The sequence below is a fragment of the Cantharellus anzutake genome (genome assembly GCF_015039405.1).
Source record: "Cantharellus anzutake strain C23 chromosome Unknown EI90scaffold_34, whole genome shotgun sequence".
In the NCBI taxonomy this organism is placed as follows: domain Eukaryota; kingdom Fungi; phylum Basidiomycota; class Agaricomycetes; order Cantharellales; family Hydnaceae; genus Cantharellus; species Cantharellus anzutake.
In genome coordinates, this window is record NW_024066984.1 from 73070 (window position 1) to 97217 (window position 24148).

A 24148-nucleotide genomic window follows, 5' to 3' on the forward strand; every position below is an offset into this window, starting at 1 on the left:
GAGTTCGTTAACGAACTTCAAACTAACTTCGGCCCTCACGATCCTGTGGGCGACGCCGAGGTTCAACTAATGACGTTAGACATGAAGGACGGACACCACATCAACAAATACGTCGTCGAATTCAATCGACACGCCTCTCAACTCCACGGTTACGGAGAAGCCGCGCTTCGTCGTTTCTTCTACAACGGATTGCCGGAACGAATCAAGGATGATATTGCCAGAGTAGGTAAACCCTCTACTCTCTCTGAGCTTCGCACCCTGTCCCAAACTCTCGATGCGCGCTATTGGGAGCATAAATCGGAAGTTACACGTCACGCGAAACCCTCTTCCTCTAACGTCTTCGACAAGTCCACCGCCGCTTCTCGTTCCGACCCCGTCCTTTCCTCCTCCTCTTTCAACTCCGCTTCCGGTAGTAGGCTTCCGAAGGACAACAAGAAGTCTGAGGCCAGCTCCGTTAAACCGGACCTCTCTTCTAAACTCGGAGACAACGGCAAGCTCACGCCACAAGAGCGTAAGCGCCGTCTCGACGAGAAACTTTGTATGTTCTGCGGTCAGTCTGGCCATATGGTCAAGGATTGTCCTAAGTCTTCTTCTCGCGCATCTAAGGCCCGTTCGGCCCAGACCGAGGAGCAAGGATCCGCTTCCGCAGAAGCAAAAAATTAGTCCGCACCCCCGTGGACTCCGCACGGACCGGGGGTCCTTCCTTCCGTGCGCTCAAAGAAGTGCGTTTAAATGCGTCTTCCATTTCCGACCTATCCTCCCTCCACATTCCCGTTTCCTTTTCTCTCTCAAATGGTCTATTTTCTCCTTTCAATGTTGACCCTTCGGGCAATGTTCTACCCGTTGTAGATAGTGTTGCTGATGTACCACTCTCTCCTCCACCCCCTCCGACTACTTCCGTAGATCGATCCACCTCTCTCCGCTTCTCTTCTTCCTTTTCTCCTCCTGTTTCTCCTCCGTCCAATAGTAGGACACAAAATAAACTTTTCCGCTCCTATGAGAACGTACCCGCACTCGTAGATTCTGGGTCTTCAGACTGCTTCATCGACGACACCTTCGTAAAAAAGCTGGCCTTGAAGACATACCAGATCAAACCCCTACAACTACGCCTATTCGACGGTAGCACCAACTCAATCATAACCCGTGCCGTTGATATTCCCCTCCGCTTCGCTTCTGGAAACATCACCCCCACGACTTTCTTTGTCACATCGCTGGATGGATCATGTTCCCTAGTCCTAGGACACAACTGGCTTACCCGCTACAATCCGTTGATTGACTGGGTCTCAAGCAGTATCACGTTCCGAACTTCCGAACCTACCAAGACAGTCACTCCGAGCTCTCCCCCGTCGTCTCCGGCAACACTGCCGTCGTCCGACATCCAACCATCTGATGTTTCGCCAGCACCTCAGTCACAGGCTGCTACTCCTCCATTACCATCTATCGAGTTCATCAGCCGTTCCGCATTCGCGAAGGCTTGCCGACTCGAAGGATCGGTATCCTTCAGCCTAACCATCCCTTCTGAGGAAAGCCACTTGAGGGCTGCCTCTCCCCACACCGATTCCGTCGACCTCTCGGCCGTTCCGAAGGAGTATCACGAGTTCGCGGACGTGTTCAGTAAGAGCAAGGCCTCGACGCTGGCACCGCACCGTGAGCACGACCTAAAGATCGACCTTGAGGAAGGCACCTCCCCACCCTTGGGTACCATGTACTCTCTCTCTCCTTCGGAACTCGAGGCCCTCCGGGCGTTCTTAGATGAGCACCTGGCCTCCAGTTTCATTCGTCCCGCTACCTCCGCTCACGCGGCACCGGTCCTCTTCGTCCGCAAGAAGGACGGATCCCTCCGTCTTTGCGTCGACTTCCGAGGGCTGAACAAGATCACCAAAAAGGATCGCTACCCACTTCCCCGCATTTCCGACCTCCTTGACGCACCTAGCCGTGCCACGGTCTATACCAGACTCGACCTCCGGCATGCCTACCACCTGGTTCGCATCGCAGCAGGCGACAAATGGAAGACTTCCTTCCGCATGCGCTATGGCTCCTATGAGTGGCTTGTCATGCCATTCGGTCTCACGAATGCACCTGCGGCTTTCCAGCGATTCGTAAACACGATCTTTGCCGACCTCCTGGACGTTTCTGTGGTAGTCTACCTAGACGACATCCTTACCTACTCGGAAGACATGGCTTCGCATCAGGAGCATGTCCGAGAAGTTCTTAGGAGACTCCGCAAACACGGCCTATATGCCAATCCGAAGAAATGCGAGTTCCATACGGACACTACGGAATATCTCGGTTACTGCCTCTCTCCTTCCGGACTCACCATGTCCATCGAGAAAGTCAAAGCCGTCCAAGATTGGCCCGAGCCCCGTAAAGTCAAGGATGTCCAATCCTTCCTTGGCTTCGCTAACTTCTACCAGCGTTTCATTCACCAATACTCCGACATTGTGGTCCCCTTGACGCGCCTCACGCGTAAAGGAGCCCCCTGGCTATTCTCCGACGACTGTCGCGCTGCTTTCAACACCCTGAAAGAGGCCTTCACTTCCGCTCCTATCCTCACGCATTGGCTACCCGACGCCCCCCTCATTGTAGAAACCGACGCTTCCGATTACGCGATCTCCGGAATCCTTTCCATTCGCTGTGATGACGGAGAGATTCGCCCCGTCGCTTTCCGCTCAAGAACACTCTCGGCGCCGGAGCTCAATTACGACACCCATGACAAAGAACTGCTCGCCATTCATGATGCGTTCCGATCATGGCGTCATTACCTCGAAGGTTCAGGAACCCCAATCGACGTCGTCACCGACCACAAGAACCTCGAGTATTTCTCCACCACCAAACTCTTGACCCGGTGGCAAGCCCGCTGGTCAGAGTTCCTCTCCCAATTCCACATGACAGTCCGATTCCGTCCCGGAAGACTCGGAGTTAAACCAGATGCGTTGACAAGACGCTGGGACGTCTATCCCAAAGAAGGGGATATGGACTACGCTCGCGTCAACCCACAGAACTTCCGACCGGTCTTCACTTCGGAGCAGCTCACTGCGTCCTTACGAGCCACGTTCCTAGCTGCCACAGTAATCCGAGCAGCCGTACTCGTCGACACAGAGGCTCTTCATCGAGACATCCTAACCTCCCTCTCCTCCGACACCTCAATCTCTTCTCATTTCGCTTCCCCCAACCTCCCCAACTCCCGCTGGTCCGTTGATGCTGAAGGCCTCTTAAGGCTGGACAATCGCATTTACGTGCCGGATTCTAACGATCTCCGTCTTCGCGTTTTGCGAGACAAACACGACCACCAACTTTCCGGACACTTCGGGCAAAACCGGACTCTGGATCTAGTGCGTCGTGAGTATACCTGGCCGGGTATCCGTAACTTCGTCAAGAGTTACGTATCCTCCTGCACTTCGTGTGCCCGTGCCAAGGTCCCCCGTCACAAGCCTTACGGCTTACTCAAACAACTCCCCATTCCCGAATGTCCTTGGAACTCCATCTCCATGGATTTCATCGAACAGCTACCCTCCTCTTCCGGATTCACTTCCATCTTGGTCGTCGTGGACCGCCTGTCCAAACAGTGCATTTTTATCCCTACCCACGATACCATCACCTCTCCGGAACTGGCCAAGCTTTTCCTCCTCCATGTGTTCTCCAAGCACGGAGTTCCATCCCACGTCACCTCCGACAGGGGTCCGGAGTTTGTCTCTCATTTCTTCCGTTCACTTGGTAAGGCCCTCGACATCCGCCTCCACTTCACCTCCGGTTATCACCCGGAAGGAGACGGTCAGACCGAACAGATGAACCAGACGCTTGAGCAGTACCTGCGTATTTACAGTAACTACCAGCAGGACAATTGGTCCGAACTCCTGCCTCTCGCAGAGTTCGCATACAACAACGCTCCGAATGCCACCACGGGCGTCTCCCCGTTCTTCGCCAACAAAGGCTACCACCCGAACATCACTGTTCACCCGGAGCGAGACCTGACATCGGTACGCGCCCAAGAGTACTCCGTCGATCTCGACTCCCTCCACCACTTCCTTCGTGAGGAAATGCATCTCGCCCAGATCCGTTATCAGGGCCTGGCAGACTCTCGCCGGAGCCCTGCCCCAGCTTTTGAAGTAGGAACCTCGGTCTACATGAAGGCCAAGTACTTCCGTTCCACTCGACCTTCCAAAAAGCTCTCCGAGAAAAACCTCGGCCCATTCGAGATCATCGCCCGCGTTGGAACCCACTCCCTCACTCTCCGCCTGCCGGATAACATGCGAGCCATTCACCCGGTATTCCATGTCTCGCAGATCGAACCATCTGTCCCAAACACCATTCCGAATCGCCACCAGCCACCTCCGCCTCCCGTAGAAATCGAAGGCGAGATGGAGTTCGAGATCGAGGAGATACTCGACTCCAAGATCGACCGACGTAGACGCAACAAGTTGCTCTACTTGGTCAAGTGGCTAGGCTATGAAGGGACCGACGAGGAGACACAATGGCTCCTTGCCGGTGAACTCGATCACGCCTCCGACCTCGTCGAAGCGTTCCACTCTCGGTACCCAGCGAAGCCTGGACCCGAAGCTCCTTAGGAACCCCGACTCCTCTCCCATTTCTCCTTTCCCCTCCACTCCTCACTTCTGTTTTCATTTTTATTTTCCTCATTGTTTCTCTTCCTGTAAGTGCAGCTCCCCTCGTCTTACTAATTCTGGGCCTTCAAGGGTTCAGGCCTAAGAAGGGGATACTGTCATATCCATTCCCGGCCATCGACTTCCGGGCTCTCCGACCCTTCCGTTCTAACTCCGCTTCCCCCTCACCAACCTCGGAGCCCCCGTATTCCGCAAACCTCCCGGTACCCCTCGATGGTCACCACCCCCTCATTTCAATTTATTACCTACGCCTCCCTAAGTACGGAGCCCCGAAGACTTCCGGACAGCTCCGACGTCCGCTAGCGCACTCCCGCCTCCGCTGGGCAATACACTCGCCTGCCCTGCAGAGTCCACCTTCGGGCTTATCCCTCCTTTCCGTTTCTGGGTTAACGCCTGCCTTTCCGCTAACCCCGCGAACCGACTCGTCGGTAATATTCAGTCGGCTAATGTCTTAACCCCGTTAGCTCCGCTCCGTCCGGCTCCGCCAATTGCGGAACCGTCTCCGCTGTAACCATATATATACACTACTTGTACATAGGTTACGCCCCAGCAGATAAATCAACTAGAGTTACCCCCACTAGGTTCTAAGCGCCAGTCAGTAAGTTAGGGCACAGACGTGTCACTAGGCACAGCGCTCCTGGCAGAAGTTGCTGAGGCCAAAGCCCTCCGTTACGGAGACATTCTTTCGTCTTAAATCTGGTCTCTGACACATAGGTTACACTCCAGTAATAAAATCAACTAGAGTTACCCCCCTTCGGTTCTGATTGCCAGTCAGTAAGTTAGGGCACGGACGTGTCACTAGGCACAGCGCTCTTGGCATAAGTCGCTGAGGCCAAAGCCCTCTGTCATGGAGACTCTCCCTCGTCTCGAATCTGGTCTCTGACATCCGCTCCTTCTACGAAGTGGCACCACTCCTCTAGCGCTCAGACTATCGTGAGCATTTCCTTATCGTAGATTTCATAGTTTCGTTCCACCTCAGTGAAGCTTTTGGACATGAAGGCTACGGGGTGGAATTCGCCATCAGCTTGGAGCTGGGACAGGACGGCGCTGGTGGTGAGGTTGGAGGCGTCGCACTCGAGTTTGTAGCAGCTGCTGTCGGCGGGGAAGGCGAGGACAGGGGCAGAGGTGATGGCTTTCTTAAGAGCATTGAAGGCATTTTCTTCACTCTCCCCCCATTCCCAGACCTTCGCCTTGCGGGTTAGCACATGGAGCGGGCGCGCTGTCTCGGAGAAGTCTTTGATGAAGCGGCGATAGAAGTTTACGAAGCCTAAGAAGGACTGCACTTCTTTCACCTTCGTCGGCATTGGCCAGTCGAGAACTCCTTGGACTTTCACCGGGTCCATGGCCACGTTGCCTTTGGAGATGACAAGTCCGAGGTACTCGATGCGGCGTCGCTCGAACTTGCACTTCTCAGGTTTGAGGAAGAGTTTCCTCTTCCACAGTGTTCCCAGCACTTCCCGCACGACCTTCCGGTGTTCCTCTAGGGTGGATGTGAAGATTAAGATGTCGTCCATATAACAGATGACGACTTCTCGGTCAATGAAATCCCGAAGAATGTCGTTCATCATGGTTTGGAAGGTCGCTGGGGAATTACACAGTCCAAAGAACATTACCATGGGTTCAAACAGGCCCCGGTTGGTCACAAACGCTGCCTTCCACTCATCGCCGTCTTTGATCCGCACGTTGTTAAACCCCCAGCGCAGGTCTAGCACCGAGAAATACCTCACATTTCGAAGGCACGCAAGGACGTCGGAGATGAGTGGGAGGGGGTACGAGTTCTTGACCGTTATCTCGTTGAGCTTTCGGTAGTCCTGAACCAGGCGCAGGGATCCGTCCTTCTTCTTGACAAAGAATACGGGGGTGCCCATTGGCGACTTTGATGGGCATATGCGCCCGTTCCGCAGGTTCTCGTGCAGGAAGTCATCTAGTTCTTTCTGTTCTGGTTGGGATAGGGGGAATGTCTTGCCTCTGGGTAGCTTGGCATCGGGGGTTAGGTCAATGGCGTGGTCCCAGGGTTTTCGCGGGGGCAGCATGTCGAAGGCTTCTTTTGAGAACACATCCTGGAAGTCCCTGTAGTGCTTGGGTACTAGCTCTTCCAGTGTCAGCGGCTTCGCCTCTGTGTCTTGGGCTTCCTCCGCCAGGCGTTGGGACGGCGTTGTGGTCGCTCTTAGGTCATGTCCCCACCCCGGTGGGATTACGGCAGCGTAGATTCTGTCGCCGGATTCCACTTTGAGGGCTTGCCTGACATCTGCTCGCGGCGATTGGCAGGATGAGGGGCAGTGGGACATGACGACCTTCTGCTGTGCCCAGTCGACCTCTGGGTTGTGGTGTAACAACCATGAGTGCCCAATGATGAGGGACTGCTGCCCTAAGTTTGCTACGGCGAAGCGGGCGCGCTCCGTATGTTGGCCAAATGTCAACAAGGCCTCCAGTTCCTCTGTGATGGCTCCGTTCTTGTTAGGCATCCCGTCCATGTTGCGAACTGGGATGGGTTGGGGGAGCGGGGTCGTCTCGAGCCCGTGCTTCCGGACGAAGTCTGGGTTCACAAAGTTCCCGGTCGCGCCGGAGTCTAGCAGCGCTGACACGGCGACTGCGGCAAGGGATGGTAGGGCAGTCACCTTCACCTTCATATTGAGGGAGTGGGGGGATTGCTTGGCAAGCACGTAGATGGCAGGTGGGGAGACGGCTACCTCAGAGGGCAGGCTAGCAGCTTTGGTGCTCTTTCTGGTCGAGGGTGCAATTTTCCTCTGTTTCTTAGCAATCACCCAGCGGAATTTGGACAGCGGCGCAGACTTGCACGTATCTCTGTATTTACACTGGGTATCATTGCTCGCAGGCAGCCGGGACGCATCCCTCACCGGTCGCCTTCTTGAAAATCCACAGAGGGGTTCCCTTCCTCCCTCTCCTCCTCGTTCCCCTCAGGTGTCCCCATCAGTTGGCTCTTCAGCCCTTCTGCGAGTGCTCGAAGGTCTTCCGGGTGCATGTGGCGCACTCGGTGGACCTTTGGGAGGGGGCAGTCTCGCGCGAAGTGCCCAGGGGCATTGCAGTTGTGGCATAGCCCCCGTCGTTGGTCTGCCCTTGAGCGGTCAAGGTCCATCGGCTGAGGCAGCGGGGCTGTAGTCGTGGGGGTGGTAGGGGCCATGGCAGGTCACGGCGATGGCCCTGGTGGTGGGCGCAGGAGGGTCTGAGAGGGTGACGGTGGCGGTCTGGCAGGGGGGAGGGACGACTTGAACAGGGGGAGTCGGGGTTGAGTCGCCTGGAAGCGCCGCCATTGGTTGTCGAGGAGGGTAGCCTCTCGTTTCCATTCTGCCCAGGTTCCTGGCATGGGGCGCAGATGGTAGATGCTCTCACGTAGCCGGGCATTGATCGCTTGTTCGAAGCGGTCTACCAGCCCTACGTCACCTAGCCGCGAAGTGGGACTGTGGATTTCGAACTCCTGGATGATTTTATCCACGGAGTCAGTGCCTTGCCATAAAGCGGCAAGCTTCTGCCAGGCAGTGGCTTCCCGGTTGGGGTCTTGAAACATGGCATCCAGCTCTGCCATGAACTCGTCCATGGTGGTCGCGGGGGATCCTGCCGTCAACAGCGTGATCGTGTGCTGTGTTGCCCATGCTCCTGCAGCTCCTCCTTTCATGTATGACAGGACGAAAAGGATTTGGGATAGGGTGTCGGGGAACTCCATGGTGCGGACATGGAAGTAGATTCCGCATTCCGCTTTGAAGCGGTCGAGGTCCTCGCTTGCTCTGGCAAAGGCGGTGGGGGGGGGCAACCTTGGGTGCTTTGGGCTTAAGCATAGGTGTGGGTGCGGGCGCGGGCGGAGCCGGTGGGTTCTGGACGTGGCTTTCGAGGATGGCCTGCAGTTCCTGGAACCTAGTCAGCAGGTCCTGGTACTGCTCTTCGGTCACCATGCTGGAGGAGGTGGGGGAGATTAGGTTGAAACCTTCTTCTGCTGTCAGGGACGGCTCGAGGAAGGCAGAGGTAGCGGCGTAACGCTTGGCGCTAGCGGCCTGGACGGCAGCGGGGCGGTGAGACCGTATAGTGGATAGCCCTTACTCAGGCTTACATCCCTGTGTGGCTTCTTAGGCTGAAGCGGGAAATGTATTGTTATTAGGGTGGGAAGCCAGACTAAACTAGGGTACTTGCCTGAAGCGGGAAATGAGAAGAAGGTTACTTCTTCGGTCCTGCTTCGGCTTAGTTTATATACATGTGTGAATGGGTCACGTGGGGTTGCCACGTCACCCTCGGACGAAGCCGGGTTACTGCAGGTGGTTCCGCGGTCGATCCCGAGTGTTGGAGGGGAAGTACAAGTAGAAGTGCACGGCGCATCCGGCGTTGCAGTGCCCCTACGGGGTGCTCAGCGTCGGACACATCCGTGCTACAAGGGTAGGAAAGAAAGAGAGGTCGTCTGTATAAAGATAGAAAAAGAGAAGAAGGAAAGAAGAGAGAATGAGGGGATGAGACAAAAGGAAAAGGAGGTGGCGGCGGCGGCGGCGGCGGCAGCGTGCCCTGACACCACCCCCTCTTTTCAATTTATTACCTACACCTCCCTAAGTACGGAGCCCCGAAGGCTTCCAGACAGCTCCAACGTCCGCTAGCGCACTCCTGCCTCTGCTGGGCAATACACTCACTTGCCCTGCAAGCCTACCTTCGGGCCTATCCCTCCTTTCCATTTCTGGGTTATCGCCTACCATTCCGCTAACCCCGTAACCTGACTCATCGGTAATATTCAATCGGCTGATGTCTAACCCCGTTAGCTCTGCTCCGCTTGGCTCCGCCTTTTGCAGGCCCGCTCTCGTTGTAACCATATATATACTCCACTTGTACATAGGTTACACCTCAGTAATAAAATCGACTAGAGTTTACCCCTTTCAGTTCTGGTTGCCAGTTTAGTAAGTTAGGGCACGGACGTGTTACTTGGCACAGCACTCCTGGCACAAGTCACTGAGGCTGAAGCCCTCCGTCACGGAGACACTCCCTCATCTCAACCTGGTCTCTGACAGTATATTAATATTGGAATGCTTACCAGTATGTCATGAGATAAGGTTGCCCAACTTCCAAAGGGGTACCCCCCATACTTGGCAGTTTCGTATGCCATACGAAGCCCTATTGCTTGCGGAACAACCTCAAACTCGACGGTCTCCCTGTAAGATCCAGTACTATCCCTTGCTAAGATCCACCATCCCTCAGAAACCCATGGAGGAGCGTCCACCTCTGAGGTGCCTAGCCAGCGCTGATGAGGCAACTCCGGGCTCATGTGTTGGTTGATCGTTTGTGGAATGCCGTTGAAAAGACACAGCGGCTCAAGGAAAGATTTGAAATGGACTACAAGGACAGGCCTCGGCACCTGTAACACTCTTCATCCCTTTGAACTTGAGATCCATCCATCGACGCACCTGAGGATGATAGCATTTCACCTTACGTGATTTTATTACGATACTATCCTTCAGACACTGTCCAGTAGATTGGCAGATGCTGAGAACATCTTGTTTCCAGCCAACTGGGAGATTGACGCACAAACATCCCTGAAGCTGACAAGATGGAAATCGGCATTAAATATATATGGTGTCTTCTGCCCACTTACCAAATGCACGTTGTATTGATACTTAGATGCAAGCCCTTGTTCATTTTGGAATGACCTGTCAGTTGCAAGTATGGATTGCTGCAGGAGTGCCTGCGATTAGAATCGGTTACTAAACTGCATCAAAAACAACATGTACAATGAGGTTGTTTTGTTTTAAAAGGGCGGGGTGTAACAGTGGTGTTGGTTGTCCTCCGGTCATGGATGGGCCTTGTCAATCCGGAGCAAGTGTCAGCTGTGGACACAGACGAGAAAGATCCTCAGAGTAAGATATTCACCACAAATCCAAACATTATTTTAAAAAATATTAATAGTGAATAGGCCTGAGCAAGTGCTTGATGCAGGATAGAACACGGATTTTGCAGAAATGAGGAATAGGACAGAGGATAGAACAGGCATGTGCACAGCCCCGCTGTATTCCTGGCAAATACCCCGGCATGATTTCGCACATCTCGTAACTTAAACCCACACCTGCTCAGAGGCTTGGGATTTTTCAGGGATAGCACAAGATAACACAGCTTATGCATTATTACGGTGCAGAATAGTACACGGGATAATTTTGCTCTAAATGCAGTGACTGTAGTACCTCCTACATCTAACCTTCAGAGCTGTGACCTCAGCTGTGGAATGTGAGTCAGATGGGCATGCAATTTGGATGAGGAATTGGCGATTTTTCGTTTCTAACCTAAATATGTACCCGAAAAATACATTTGCACAGCCACCGTGCCACCAGCGATGTGTTGCGTGACACTGGTCGCTCAACCTTTTGCCCAGCGTGACGCGTGACAGGTAGTTGGTCGTGTGTGTACAGTAGATACACGAGACTTGGGGTCTTTACCAACCTGAGTATGGACATTGAGGGATGGAAAGGAGTACTAAGACAAATAGCTAGAAATCTAAAACACCATAGCATGGCAATTACAGTCCCTCTGATGATGGGAAAATGATGGAGAATGATGGTGCTCGGCTCGAACATGGTTCAATCATTAAAATGTCCATCTAATTACCCGTCCTTTCATATACATAATCTTCAGTCTACATAATACCATTATTCAGTTAATTCTAATATAGTTTACATCCTAAGGATGATGTGTTTTGAGGGTGAGGATGGTGTGGCCAGGATTGAGATGAATATTGCTTATGTAAGCGTCACCAGGCTCTAACCTGGTTTGCCGACCCCCACTCAATGCTGTCGGCGTCTTCCTTGGCTCTTGCCTTTTCTGTTTGTTGACTGGAGGAACTCCAGCCTCTAAGCAATATGCCTCGATCCTGTCGAACGAATGGGCACAATAGCCCCGAGGTCGTGGTGTGACAAACCGAGTGGCGCTTTTCGACATCCTGCCTCCACCAGGCCATGTATAAAGTGTTCCATCGCCATCACGCAGCCCAAAGGACCATTGATCCCATGCCAAAATGTGGGGCCCTGCAGATAATTCCTTCTGATGCAGGACCTCGTCTCGAGTGGCTGGCGTATGGACAGCGGGTGATTGAGAACCAAGAGCATACCATAAAGCCACATCCACTTTGTTTCGGAAAGGTTGTGTTCGCCTCCTTCATGAGTCACGGACGTTTCTCATATGCATGCTTGTTAGATCAAATTGACACAAGTATCCTCTGAGTCGCCCAGTCTGGACTCCGAGCTGAGTGGTAGGGCAAGGAAAGCAGTTCAAACTCCCATACTATTGTCCTTCCTATTCTTCTCCCGAGTAGGCGGCCCCTGCACGTCTGGGGGCAAGAAGGATGAATGATGACCATCACTTGCAGACGAATCGAAGATTGCGGACAGATGAATGTACGATGAGGAATGAAGATACGAATTACAAAGAACTACAGTTGGTATCTTCGCTCAATCGAGCAAGCGGTTATCGTATAGGCGAAGACGAAGTGTCAAAGTATCAAAAGAAATTCATAGTGGAGGGGAAGCAGTAGAAATGAAAGTAAATGCTGATAGAAGAAGAGTTATCTGTTTCCATATACTGAATATACAGTGCTCTGAACCTAATCTTAAGTTGCTGCAACTCAAGTTTTGTTACACGAGTACATCGGAACTAATCATGTAGATAAGCGAGTCGAAGGGCGGGCGGCTGCAAGAAAAGGGGGCCTACAAGTCCAGGAAGAAACGAGCTCATCACGCGGATCACGCCTCTTTCGGTGCTTTCCTCGAAGCAGCTTGAACTTTGGCAGGTTTATCAGCAGCCGAAGTGTCCTTCCCCTTATTCGGATTTTCGTCCGCATCCTTCCAGAGCTTGGCGACCTAAGCGGACGGTTTAGCAGTTGCCTCTTACGGGCCAAAGGAAGGATGTGAAGGAGGATAAGAATGCACACAGTTTGCGCGTCGATCAGCCAGTACGATGCGGTACGGACGCGAAGGGTAGAGGGGATGAGTATTGGCTTACAGCAGAAAAGGCATCCTTGTGTGAAACTCCGGGGTTCTTCGCCTTGTACTCTGGCAATTTCTCTTTCATATAGGTCTGATATAGAGTGGTAGGACGCTTCTCGCCAGTAACTGTGCGGAGGAATACCACGAACAGGCATGAGTCAAGAGAGATTCTATTTAGTAAACACCTCCCGGAACCGGACGCGACTGGGGTGAAGACGCGCCAGATTGAGGTAGGGACTCACCCTTCTTCTCGCGTTTTGGCTTCTCACTGTCAGCCTTTGGTGCTTTTGGCATGTTTGAAAGACAAAAGGTATGTGATTGTGGTAAGAGATGTATAAGAGAGAGAAAAGGGATTGAGGGGTTGTTGGGCGAGGTTTACGCTAAGAATTTCGGATTTATTTCCTTATCCCCTTCCCAAATTGAATCCGGTCCCCCACCTCATGTGATAAACAACTCATTTTGGACGCCCTTTGGACGTCGTTTCGCATACTGATAGCCAAAGGGAATGAGGCTGGACTTTGGGATTTTCATTGTCCGCCACGCTGAACGTTTTTCGGTGTGATCAAAAACCTACCAGTCCGCCTCTCCCTCTCGACACCCGCGAGAAGTGCCAACTGTTGACACCGAGGGATCTCGTTTGTTCGCCGTTTGTCCTCTAACTTTTCGAACTACGAAGATAGCCGGCGTTTACCAACCTGGCGCGGCGCCGAAAATGACTATCATTCCATTCAACAACTGTCCATTCCATTTAGGACGTGTGGCAAATCTTCCCAAAGAATCCTGTTTTCGGCACATCCGGGTCTTCAAACCCTGTTACAGGAGGCTAGAACGGCTGTTCTGTTCGCCACGTCAATCGTCGGTAGATGACCATGGGTAAGGGGGTCGGTGCCCGAGATTTTTTGCCTGGTCTTAATGCAAATCAGTTGTGCAGGTGGAAGTCATTGGTTTACTCATAGGCTCAGCGACCCCGGAATTCTCGCGAAGTCCCAAAATCCTCCCCTGATGGGTTGTCGCAATGGTCCTTGGATATTCCAGTGTTTTGGACATTGGAGGTAATCCGTTTTGCTCTTTCGTGGCGTCGTTTCCTCTATGGCCAGCATTTATTGCTTCAGTCGTTTCGCTGCGGTTGCTCGGGTGGTAGAGGTCGTTAGACTGAAAAGTCTTAGAAAACTCCTTCGTCCACGTCGTCCCACTGAGAACGATTCTCGATGCTCTTCCAAGGGGCTCACATGAGCTCGCACAAAGTATTGGTGCTAGCAAAACGCTCTTGAGAGCCCATGCCAAGGTTGTTCTGGTGAGCGTCAGAACTTTGGTTGGACTCTACGTCCCCTGCTCTTGACTATGTAGTGACTCTACCTAACTAGACACACCTGGTCCTCACCGCCATCGTCGGTGGTTTGTCACCTCGAGCTATCTGAACGCTCTACCCCCCGTATCTTTCCTCGCTTTGCCAGCGATCTTTGAACATGTGCGTTTCTTAATGCGATGCCCTCTTGGTTGACGCGCAAGCCTTGAGGATCGAGAATACCTGGATGCGAAACATGCGGCCAATGATAGTTCGCTTGTTTAATGTAGTGAGCGGATCACTCGAATTCTCACGAGTGATGTTCCCTATGCCTTCAGGCTCCGGGATTCACCGTTGATGGCCTCTCAGCCCTCCAATTTTTCTGAGTGGACAGCACGAGTCCATGGCATCCTGAAGTATTGGAGCACATCGGCTTCAACCCACTTCTCACGACAAAGAATAGCGGTCCTTTCTGCTGCCTGATTACGAGTACCTGGCTAGCCGAGAAATAACCTAACGGCGGTGAAGAATGAGCTGACGCATACGTATCCATGCATTCCTGTGTCCAGGCTTCCGATCTAGACAACTACCCATGCACATGTACCACGAGAATAGCGATGGGTTCTGTAACAGCAGAGACTGATATCCAGCCCAGTGAAAGACGCGCGACTGCAAGTCACCTTGCCAGTGAAACGCTCGCCGTCGGGAGTGGGGCTTTCGGGGGCTCTTCAAATTCTACCATGTTCACCGGGGAATCCGCCCATCGGACCGGATAACCAAGACACCAACGCCCTCTGGTCTGGAGGTTTTGGCGCTCTTATTCTAGCTGAAACGGTCTCTATTCGGGTTTCGTTTCTTCCTGTCAGAGCTTGGATCGCTTCGACATTCCGAAAGTTGAATTCCTGCCGCCGAAGTGTCCCTGGTGGATCACGCTTAGATTGGGCATTGTCGCGTCCTGGGGTATGTGCGAAGCTGATTCCAGGATAGACAAGTCAAGTCGCCCGTTTCAATGGCCGCACATCTCCATTGGTGATGCTGCCTAGCATAAAGTATCCTATACTCGGGGGACTGTATAAAGAAACTGCGAAATAGGTGGGGGTTTGATGCTCGTGGTCTGTGCCCCTTCGTTTCTCCATCTGATCAGAAGTGATTAAGGGTATCGACACTGCGGTGCCGCGCAAAGATATGTAGCATGAACCCCAAGGTGAGTAGGGACCAATACGATCCTGATTCATTAGGCTCCTGAAACTGCCGCGTATCATGATTACCTAGGCTCATGAGCGGTAGCTTTATTTCAGTTAAATGATTCACGCCTCGACGGTTAGTATCAAGGACAGGAGTGAGACCAAGAGGATCCAACCCGCAAGGAAAGGAAGAGTGGCGTGGTAAAATGAGAACATACTCTCAATGGCCACATTGCGAAACCAATCACCACTTAACCGACCCCATCACTTTTGGACTCAGCGTGTTATACTGGGATAGTTTGGCAGCGATTGGAACCACTAGTTTGACAGGATTGGCCAAACTGTTCATTAACCGTTTCCAGCTCCACATCTCTGCAGGATTTACGCAGTCATAGAGGCGGAGGTCGGCTAGGTCCCTGATACAAACTGAAATATATTACGTTGCTTGCAAGGTCACTTTCCGGGTCCACAATTCGTGGGAATTTTGCTTTTCCCACCCTGTGGTTCTCTCTTCTCATTGGCTATTGGGGTTACTATTGTTCCTTAATGTCCCGTGATGTTCTCTCGCTCTTCGATCGTCATTGTATTAGTGTTTCGACTGTATGATCATGATCAATTGTCCATAGCACTCTGATAGCTTTCCCATGTCTCTAGTCTCGGTGCCAGACTCTCTGGTGGGCTGTGCGTGACCATAGGGGCATTGAATTGATGTGTTGTGTTGTGTTGGTGTTTGTGTGTGCCAAAGCGGATGAAAAAACCATTCGTCGCCCACCAGAGAGTCTGGTAGATTTCGTACCTCAGGTCCACTTTCCAGTTGCACGTGACATTCCCCGCCCCGAACTAGCTTGAACCGTGACTTGGAACCTCCCATTTCTCCATTCTTTCATGTCATCCAGCTGGCTGAAATGCGCCGATACTGTAGACTGTAGACAGGACCCAGAATGCAAATTATTATTGATACAGGAATGGGGTGGCACCGGCAATATTAGTGAACAGATCCCTAAAAAATTTCCTCTGTCTCCCTACCATGAATGGCCGGAGTGAATTGCCTGTGCCCAGTATTGCCTCAGATGGTTCCCCATCCCCCAGCAATTCTTGCCCCATCCCTGCCCAACTTCCTGCTTTTGCAACACAATATCCAGATTCAAAAGCTTGCTGGGATTATCTATCCAATAATGAGAGTATTTAGACGATGGCAGTTATGCAAGCTCTCAAAGGAATCCGGGAAGCGGGCCTCACATTGGGTCTCCTGGTAGACTTCATCAGCTTTAGAACTGAATTGAAAGATTTGGCAGAGGACCAGTTGATAAGCACCAAATGTGCTAGCCTCATATGCTATGATAATCTCCCAGATATTCTAGACCGGTGGAAAAAAAGACATAGGGGCTGTGGCTATGGCCATGCATGAAAGGATATGTTGGAGTGGGCTATCAACAGTGTAAATGAACAAGTGCAGAGGGAAATGGACCATCAAGAAGTATCTAGAGTCCAATGAGTCCGGGTTTGAACTAGAACATATTTTTAAATATAAGGCTATGGCGTGTAAGTATCTCAGACTCGTGTTAGAGATCTGAGGGAGAGGGAGTCCAAAAAACTCCCTTCTTATACATGAACTATGCCAGTGGCGAGCCCATCGCATAAAGAAGAAAAATGGGGGTGTAAAGTTCAACCCCCAAACCTCACTTCCGCCACCAACAATCAACCCCGTCCTCGCCACTCCATCATCGGAACCGATTGTTGATATTCCAACACATATTATCAAGTGTAGCCCCATTGATATGATCAGGATCATTCAGGATAAAGCATGTACTGTTTGGAGCATCTTGCAAAATATAACATGGCTAAAAAGGCAAGTGCTGGAAAATAGGATAAAGTCCCCAACATGGTGAGCAAGAACAGTTCCACAAATGCTTGCAAACCACTTACAATCTCACTCTATGCCAGACCATCCTCATGATGGTATCAGCTGCAGCATACTGTTCCTCAAATGAATATTGCCGACTTCAGCAACTTTTGTCACTGAACATGCATGCAAATGGTGTCCCTGTTTGGCTCTTTGATGCTTTTCACGCTCTTGGGATTAGCATGAGCTATTTGTGGTCCTTGTCATGAACCCACCTGGGGAAGATCCAAAACACTACCCAGGTGGGTGTGTCTGATGGAGCTTGATGTTCCGGGTCATCTGACAGTGGGTCAGAGACAGACCGGAGGTGGGGTGGAGCTCTGAGGGTGATGGGGTGTTGAAGGGACTCGGCTTCAGCGACTCGGAATGGAGCACTGCACCCATTACATCCTCGTTGTCCCCAATTTGTCAGGGGGACTGGCGATGGAGGAACAGCAGCTGCCAGTGGAAGGGGGCCAGAAGCCCCCCCTCACTACTTAACGATGGAGGCATTAGCGAGGGTCAATCATTCATCACACAATTCATTGGGTTTTATACCAAGGTGTCATATCCATCTATGGCCATCGTGCTCGATCCTTCTGGACTACCTCCACTCCTTCGTCACTAACCTCGGAGCCCCTATATTCCGCAATCACCTCTGACTCCCTCGATGGTCACCACCCCCTCAATTCAATATATTACCTATGCCTCCCTAAGTATGGAACCCCAAAGGCCTCCGGACAGCTCCGACATCTGCTAGCGCACTCCTGCCCCTGCTGGGCAATTCACTTGCTTGCCCTGCAGGTCTACCTTCAGGCCTATCCCTCCTTTCCATTTCTGGGTTATAGCCCGCCATTCCGCTAACCCCGTAACCCAACTCATCAGTAATATTCAGTCGGCTAACGTTTAACTCCGTTAGCTCTGCTCCGCTCAGTCCCGCCATTCACAGGCCTGCCCTCGCTGTAACTATATATACATAACTTGTAGATAGGTTACACCCTAGTGATAAAATCAACTAGAGTTAATCCCCCTTTTTAGTTCTCACTGCCAGTAAGTAAATTAGGGCATGGATGTGTAACTTAGCACAGCGCTCCTGGTCTGAGTCGCTGAGGCCGAAGCCCTCCGCCATGGAGATGTATCCATTGTCTCACATCCAGTCTCTAACACAAGGCACCTTTAGGTGCGTCTGTCACTCAGCTCTTGGTTCAAGATGGAGCAGCAGGTGAGTAGAGTGTGATAGACGTCGTGGAAGCGGGTTTGGATTCAAGGACTTAAGACTTAATATTATAACTGGGGGGAACTATTTACTAGAGTGGTATGCACATACATATAGCAGAGATAATTGGATCTGAAGGTAAACAAAGGTTACCAAGGGGAAGAGAGAAGTAAATAGAAAGACTCCACAGGACAAATATAGAATAGGCAAAAAGCCTGAATTACGTCTGAAGTTTGTGGAGTGGGAGGATTAGAAACCAACTGAATGGTAAGGCCTATGTCAGGGATCGGCCCCTGACCCCGCTGTCAGGGCACCCAACCACACCCCAGAACCACCCTCCCTGACTTCCCCCACTTCCCTGACCTCCCCATCCCTACATATCTCTCACAACTACAGCCCGCATGTGAGCCCATGGGAAAAATCATGTGGGTCAAGGTGAGCAACTTGCCTTAACCCATGTGACACCTTTTCCGAGTCGCGAGAACATGCTCGGCTTCTACCCAGAGTCACGTTATGAACTGTACAGTACACTTCCCTTTTATAGCAGCCAAGTGGGGAATAGGGAAACTTACCCTTCTTCTCAACTCAATCCCTGCTTAGTCCCTTCAGTGAGTTTGAGGAGCTGAGGACAGGGTCTAGCACCCAGCCACCTGGAACATCGCACACACCTAGGCCTGAGGCTGGGCTGTCCCCAATTGAGGACCAAGCCCTGACAGCCTGGGCCCGTCTATGAATGAGCAGGGGACTACAGGGGAAGATGTCCGGAAAGATCCAGAGCCTGGAAGTTGTAGTCCAGAAGATTGGGGTTGTAGAAAATGTCAAATGATAAAACAATAAAGAATAACATGACTGGAGGTAGGGTAGGAGTGGGGAGGTACTGGAGATACATGACCGGAGGTGCCGGAGATGCAGAGACCAGAAGTAAGGAGGAGAGTGGATAGGCAAGTTGAGGGTTACCAACAACAAGTAGATCCATATCCTTTGAACAAGAGGTCCGAGGAGGTGGAGGTGTGGTAGGGGAGGTCCCGAGGTGATGCGGACGTAGATGGGAGGAAGAGTGGGAGAGAGTCGAAGGAGGAGGTAGTCCTAGGATTGTTGGCATCGACTGGAGGCAGCAGAGAGATATTGGGAGGGCTGGTGGAGGTCATAGGAGTCGTCTAGGACTAGGGTGGTGGGAGGTGGAAGATCAGGATATGACAGTCCTCAAGAGCAATCGATATGATTGGCAAGTGGCAGCTTGTCAGGGATGGCTTGAGAGAGGCAGGGGTAGCGGTGTAGCGCTCGGTGCTGGCAGCCTGGACAGCGGCAGGGTGGTGAGACTGTATGATGGGCAGCCCCCACTCGGGCCTATGTCCCTGGCTTCTTAGGCTGAAGCTGAAGCAGGAGTGTATTGTTATTAAAATGGAAAGCTAAACTAAGATGGACTACTTGCCTGAAGCAGGAGTGAGAAGAAGGCTGCTTCTTCAGTCCTGCTTTGGCTTAGTTTATATACATGTGAAAACAGGTCACATGGAGGTGCCACGTCAGCCCCAGATGAGTGTCAGGGACGCGTCTGGGGTCGAGGCGGTCCGGGTGTAGCACCCGGCACTGAGGACCTCAAGGGGTGGAATCGGGTGTGCATACTGGTGGGCCCGATGTGGGGTAGCTGTCCCTGGCCACTTAGACTGAAGTGGGAATGATGAATTGTTATTAAATGGGGGAACTATACTACTTACCTGAAGTGGGAATGATGAGAAGAAGGTTACTTCTTCAGTTCCCACCCCAGGTGTGTTTATATACATGTGGCTTGGGTCACATGAGGTTTGCCACGTCACCCTGCATACAGCCACAGTCATCTGGGTGTCCCCATGGGGGATCCCGAGGGTGTATGCTGCACACGCACGTACCGGGTTGTGGTCCGGGGCTGGGTCTGTCGTGTGCGTGTCGCAGGCGGGTCAATAGTACATTGATATAAAGGAAAGTCATCTGTGTAAGATAGAAATAGAGATAGGAATAGAAATAGAAACAGAGGAGAACATGAAGAGAAGGAGGAGCAGGAAAGGAGAACATGAAATAAAGAAAGGGGAGAGAGGGGGCATCGGGTGGTACCAGGTGAGGCAGGTCCAGGTGGAGGCAGGTTGGGTGGATGTGCCCTGACAATGAGGCCAGGTTGTTGCAGGTGGCTCTGCAGTCGATCCCAAGTGTCAGAGAGGGGAAGTACACGTAAGGATGTGTGGTGCATCCAGCGTTACAGTACCCATGTGAGGTGCCTGGTGTCAGATGCATCCGTGCTACAGGTGTAGGAGAGAAGGGAAGGTCATCCTTATAAGGATAGAGAAGAAGAAGAGAAAGAAGGAAAGAAGGGAAGAAAGGAGAAAGGAGAAAAGAAGAGGAAGAGGAGGGGAGTGGTGCAGCGTGCCCTGACACAGCTAGAGCTTGTTCAGCAACTTGCAAGTCCGACCATGAACAATGGTGGTGTACTCTTGCTGTACGATAATATAAATCAACGTGACAATGTCTATTCTCAAAGGATCAGCAATCAATCCCGTTTCTCAAGTGGGACTGCACTTACAATCATTGCTCTCCCATCCACTGCACAAGGACTGTGCAATCAGGTGGTGTTTGATGCAGGCTGAGTACGAGGACAGTGAGTGTAAGGGGTTGGTGTAGGTTCCAACTGTCAGAACATGGCAAGGAGGGAACGAGTGTGTCTGGACCTTTCCCTGGAAGGGAGGCCAGAGGCAGAGGACAAGCGGAGGGACTGTGGCCTCAGTGACTCGGAGAGGAGCGCTGTGCCAATGCTCAGTAACGCTAGTGTTGGGTCCTTAACTTCAGAACAAGGGGGCGCAAACTCTGGGGGGATCTAGTCATTGATTTTGCACTAAGGTGCCATCAACTATGGTACATGACTTATATACATAATACAAGACAAATATGAGAAGAAAGGGAAACCCAAGATGGACTTACCCACTTGCCGGGTTGGCAAGCTTGTGGGAGAATTGCCTTATCGAGCACTGTGGAGTGGGTAAGTGCAGGGGAGAATTAGTGACAGCTATTGGATAATGGGAAAACCTTTGCAGGGTGGGCAGAGGTCCTAGGAGGTCCGTAGTAATGTTGGGTAGATACAAATATTAATAAACTTCTATGATGAGGATATGGGGTACCAGAGAAGGTACCGGAGATCAGAGGTGGAGGTGGACCAGAAGTATACCGGAGGATATGGTGGAGGTGAGGGAGAAGACGAACTGGAGGTGAACTGGAATGGTGGCAGAGTAGTTCAGAGGTTGGGCAGAGTTGGTATGGATATGACACCAACCCCAGTTAGCCTCAGTCCTCAGTTCATTGAATATTAAGCTGTATAGAGCTATGATTATTCAATGATGGGGAGGAAAAAAGCTTCCTTGCCTTTTCCCAAATTCCCACATTATTGTATATACATGTTTATTATGAGACACATATAGAATTAAGATGGAAAGTAAGGGGTGGGGTTACCATTCCTTACACTCTCCTCCCTTGTGATATTAATATCACACACAAGAGAGATGATGTGGGAAGAAGGAAAAAGAAAGAAAAAAAAATTTTTCCGAAAAAAATGAAAGTGAATAGTAAAGGTGGTCAAACCTTTATAAAATTAAGAAATTTTAATTTTAAAAATATACAGAATAGAGGTGACAAAGGTGGTTAGACCTTGGTCACTCATGAAATAAAGTATAAGGCAACACAGGTGGTCAGACCTGAGTCACTCCAGAAAAATTAATAACACATCGGTAGCAAAGGTGGTTAGACCTTTGCCACTTGATGAACTAAGTGGATGTCATGACCCGGCATATCCATCACTTCCATCAATGCGTCCTAATGCCACTTGGCCGTCCCACCCGCTACCATCATCATCTGTCCATCCATCCATCCACCTGTCACCCTCATCCACACTTCCTCCCCCACGTGTGTACCTTCCAACCAAGGTTGCCTGTTCAAGTGGTTCATTGTTGTCTGCCTGCCAGCTGGATGGCTTGCTAGATGGCTGTCATATCCGTACATACCCAATCCTGATCCGACTCCCGGACCCCCATCTCCACCACCTCCAGAGTCCTACCCTACTGCTGTCCATTCCGATATTCACCTTCGGACCTGACACCACTCCTCCTCTCACCCCTCATGTGTCAGGGGATGACTCCCGGGTCCCCATGACCCTCCCCTATGGTCCACAGCCCTATGGTGTAACCAGCCCTATCCAGGGCACAACCTACTGTGGGTAAGGAGATGAGAAGGAAGCAAACTTCTCATCTTCCCACAGTGGCCCCAATATCAGCAAAACTTCCGGGGATACCCGGAAGTCACATGAGGAATAGGAACCAGGCCCAGAGCATGCGGCACGTGGAGCATGTGGGGTGGAGCACACATGCGGGTCCGGGTCCGGGCTAGTCAGGGTGTGTGCCCTGACATCATACCACCTCCACCCTTCCATCCTTCTCCTACCTTATCTCTGTCCACTCCGATACTCACCTCGGACCGAACATCACTCCTCTCGCCACCCTCCTCTTACTCCTCACGACACCTCCACCCTTCCGTCACTCTCCTACCCTTCTCCCATCTGCTCCGATACTCACCTTCGGACCTGACACCTTTCCTCTCCTCCACTCCTCTCCCCATTCCTCTCTCCTCTCTCCTTCCTCTGACTCCCGCCAACCCTCCACCAAGTTACGACCTTCTGCTGCTGTCCCTTACCCTGTACTCAGACACCACTCATACCTTCGCTCCAAGATTCCATCATAGTTCCGACCTCAGACTTTGACTCCACCTCGGCTTAAGTCCATTGCATTGGTGACCTCATACTACGTAAAGTAAACACCATTGCCAATATTCCTCGACTTCCAACCCCGCCTCTGTAAGCTCTGTAAGCTCTGTAAGCTCCGAGCTCCATGGATCATACTTGGCACTTTTGCCACTTGTAATGTATCTTTCGCATTTTCCCCTCATCCTTATTTGGACTGCTGCTTCTTCCCATTCTAGCCAGTTAGTCATCATCCCACTTCACCTCATCCTCCTGCCCCTCTGGGCTTTGCCCTCCCTATCTCCTTTCGGATGTACCACAGGTTCTGACCTATGACCTTCTGTGAGGTCTCAGGGTAGCTCAGCACACAGAGCCGTAAGTGATACAAGGGTGTGTATTTTATGGTAGTGTGTAAGCAGTTACCCGGAGGTTCCTGCTTACCCACATGACTATATGTATCCTAATTACATGTGGCTCAGGGTTTGGGGCTATGGCCCTGACACCTTCGGTACTGCTCCGCTTTTGTCTTCCCTTTGTCCCATTCGGACGCCTTTGTTCCGATTCAGACCCTCCTTGTTTCCTCATGCTTTTGCCCTCTCCATTATATACTGGCGCTTGTACATACTCGTTTTAGGCCCTTAGTCTAAAATCGACCTGAAATGCCCCCTAGAGACTTCCTGCTCATCGCCTCTGAAATTAAGGACCAAATGGACAAACAGCAATGGCACAGCGCTCCCCTTGAGTCACTGAGGCCAAGGTCCCTCCTTGCTAAGTCTCCAGTTCCCCTCTGGAATCGTCCATCCTCGCCCAGTTCTAACAATGGCCGGATGGCCTTTTCTCTTTTGTTCACTTGTGGACTATTGTTCCTCCTTTGCCACTTGTTGTTCTTGCTTGCCTTTTGTTGACCAAGTTTGCCGATATTAACTATTTGTCTATTTCTTCATTCATTAATATCGCACTTGATCTGCCACTCCTTCCGGGCTGGTCCTATTTAGTTACTTGTGTTTATAACACGTGTAGGTTACACCAGATGTACCTCAGTTCATATATCGACTTGGATTTACCCCCCTTGTCCCCTCTCCTCATTGTAAGGCTTCTGTCTGAAATTGGGACACCAACGTAAGAACGAAGTGCAGCGCTCCACCCAAGTCGCTGAAGCTGAAGTCCCACCCCTCCGACCTTATGAGCCCAGACAACTTCGTGCACCCTTGTGGATCGTCCAGATATGCATCTGACACATTCCTGACAGTG

The 24148-nt window shown here is 51.5% G+C and overlaps 1 protein-coding gene across 1 annotated transcript; it reads right to left on the reverse strand.

Moving 5' to 3' along the window:
* Nucleotides 1–12337: 12337 nt before the first annotated feature.
* Nucleotides 12338–12874, reverse strand: EI90DRAFT_3125735 (uncharacterized protein; the record flags this gene model as incomplete). The annotated part of the gene is made up of 3 exons (XM_039063864.1): nt 12338–12454; nt 12597–12706; nt 12823–12874. 3 exons carry the CDS (start codon nt 12872–12874, stop codon nt 12338–12340), a joined length of 279 nt encoding a protein of 92 aa, XP_038914391.1.
* Between the last annotated feature and the right edge of the window lie 11274 nt (nt 12875–24148).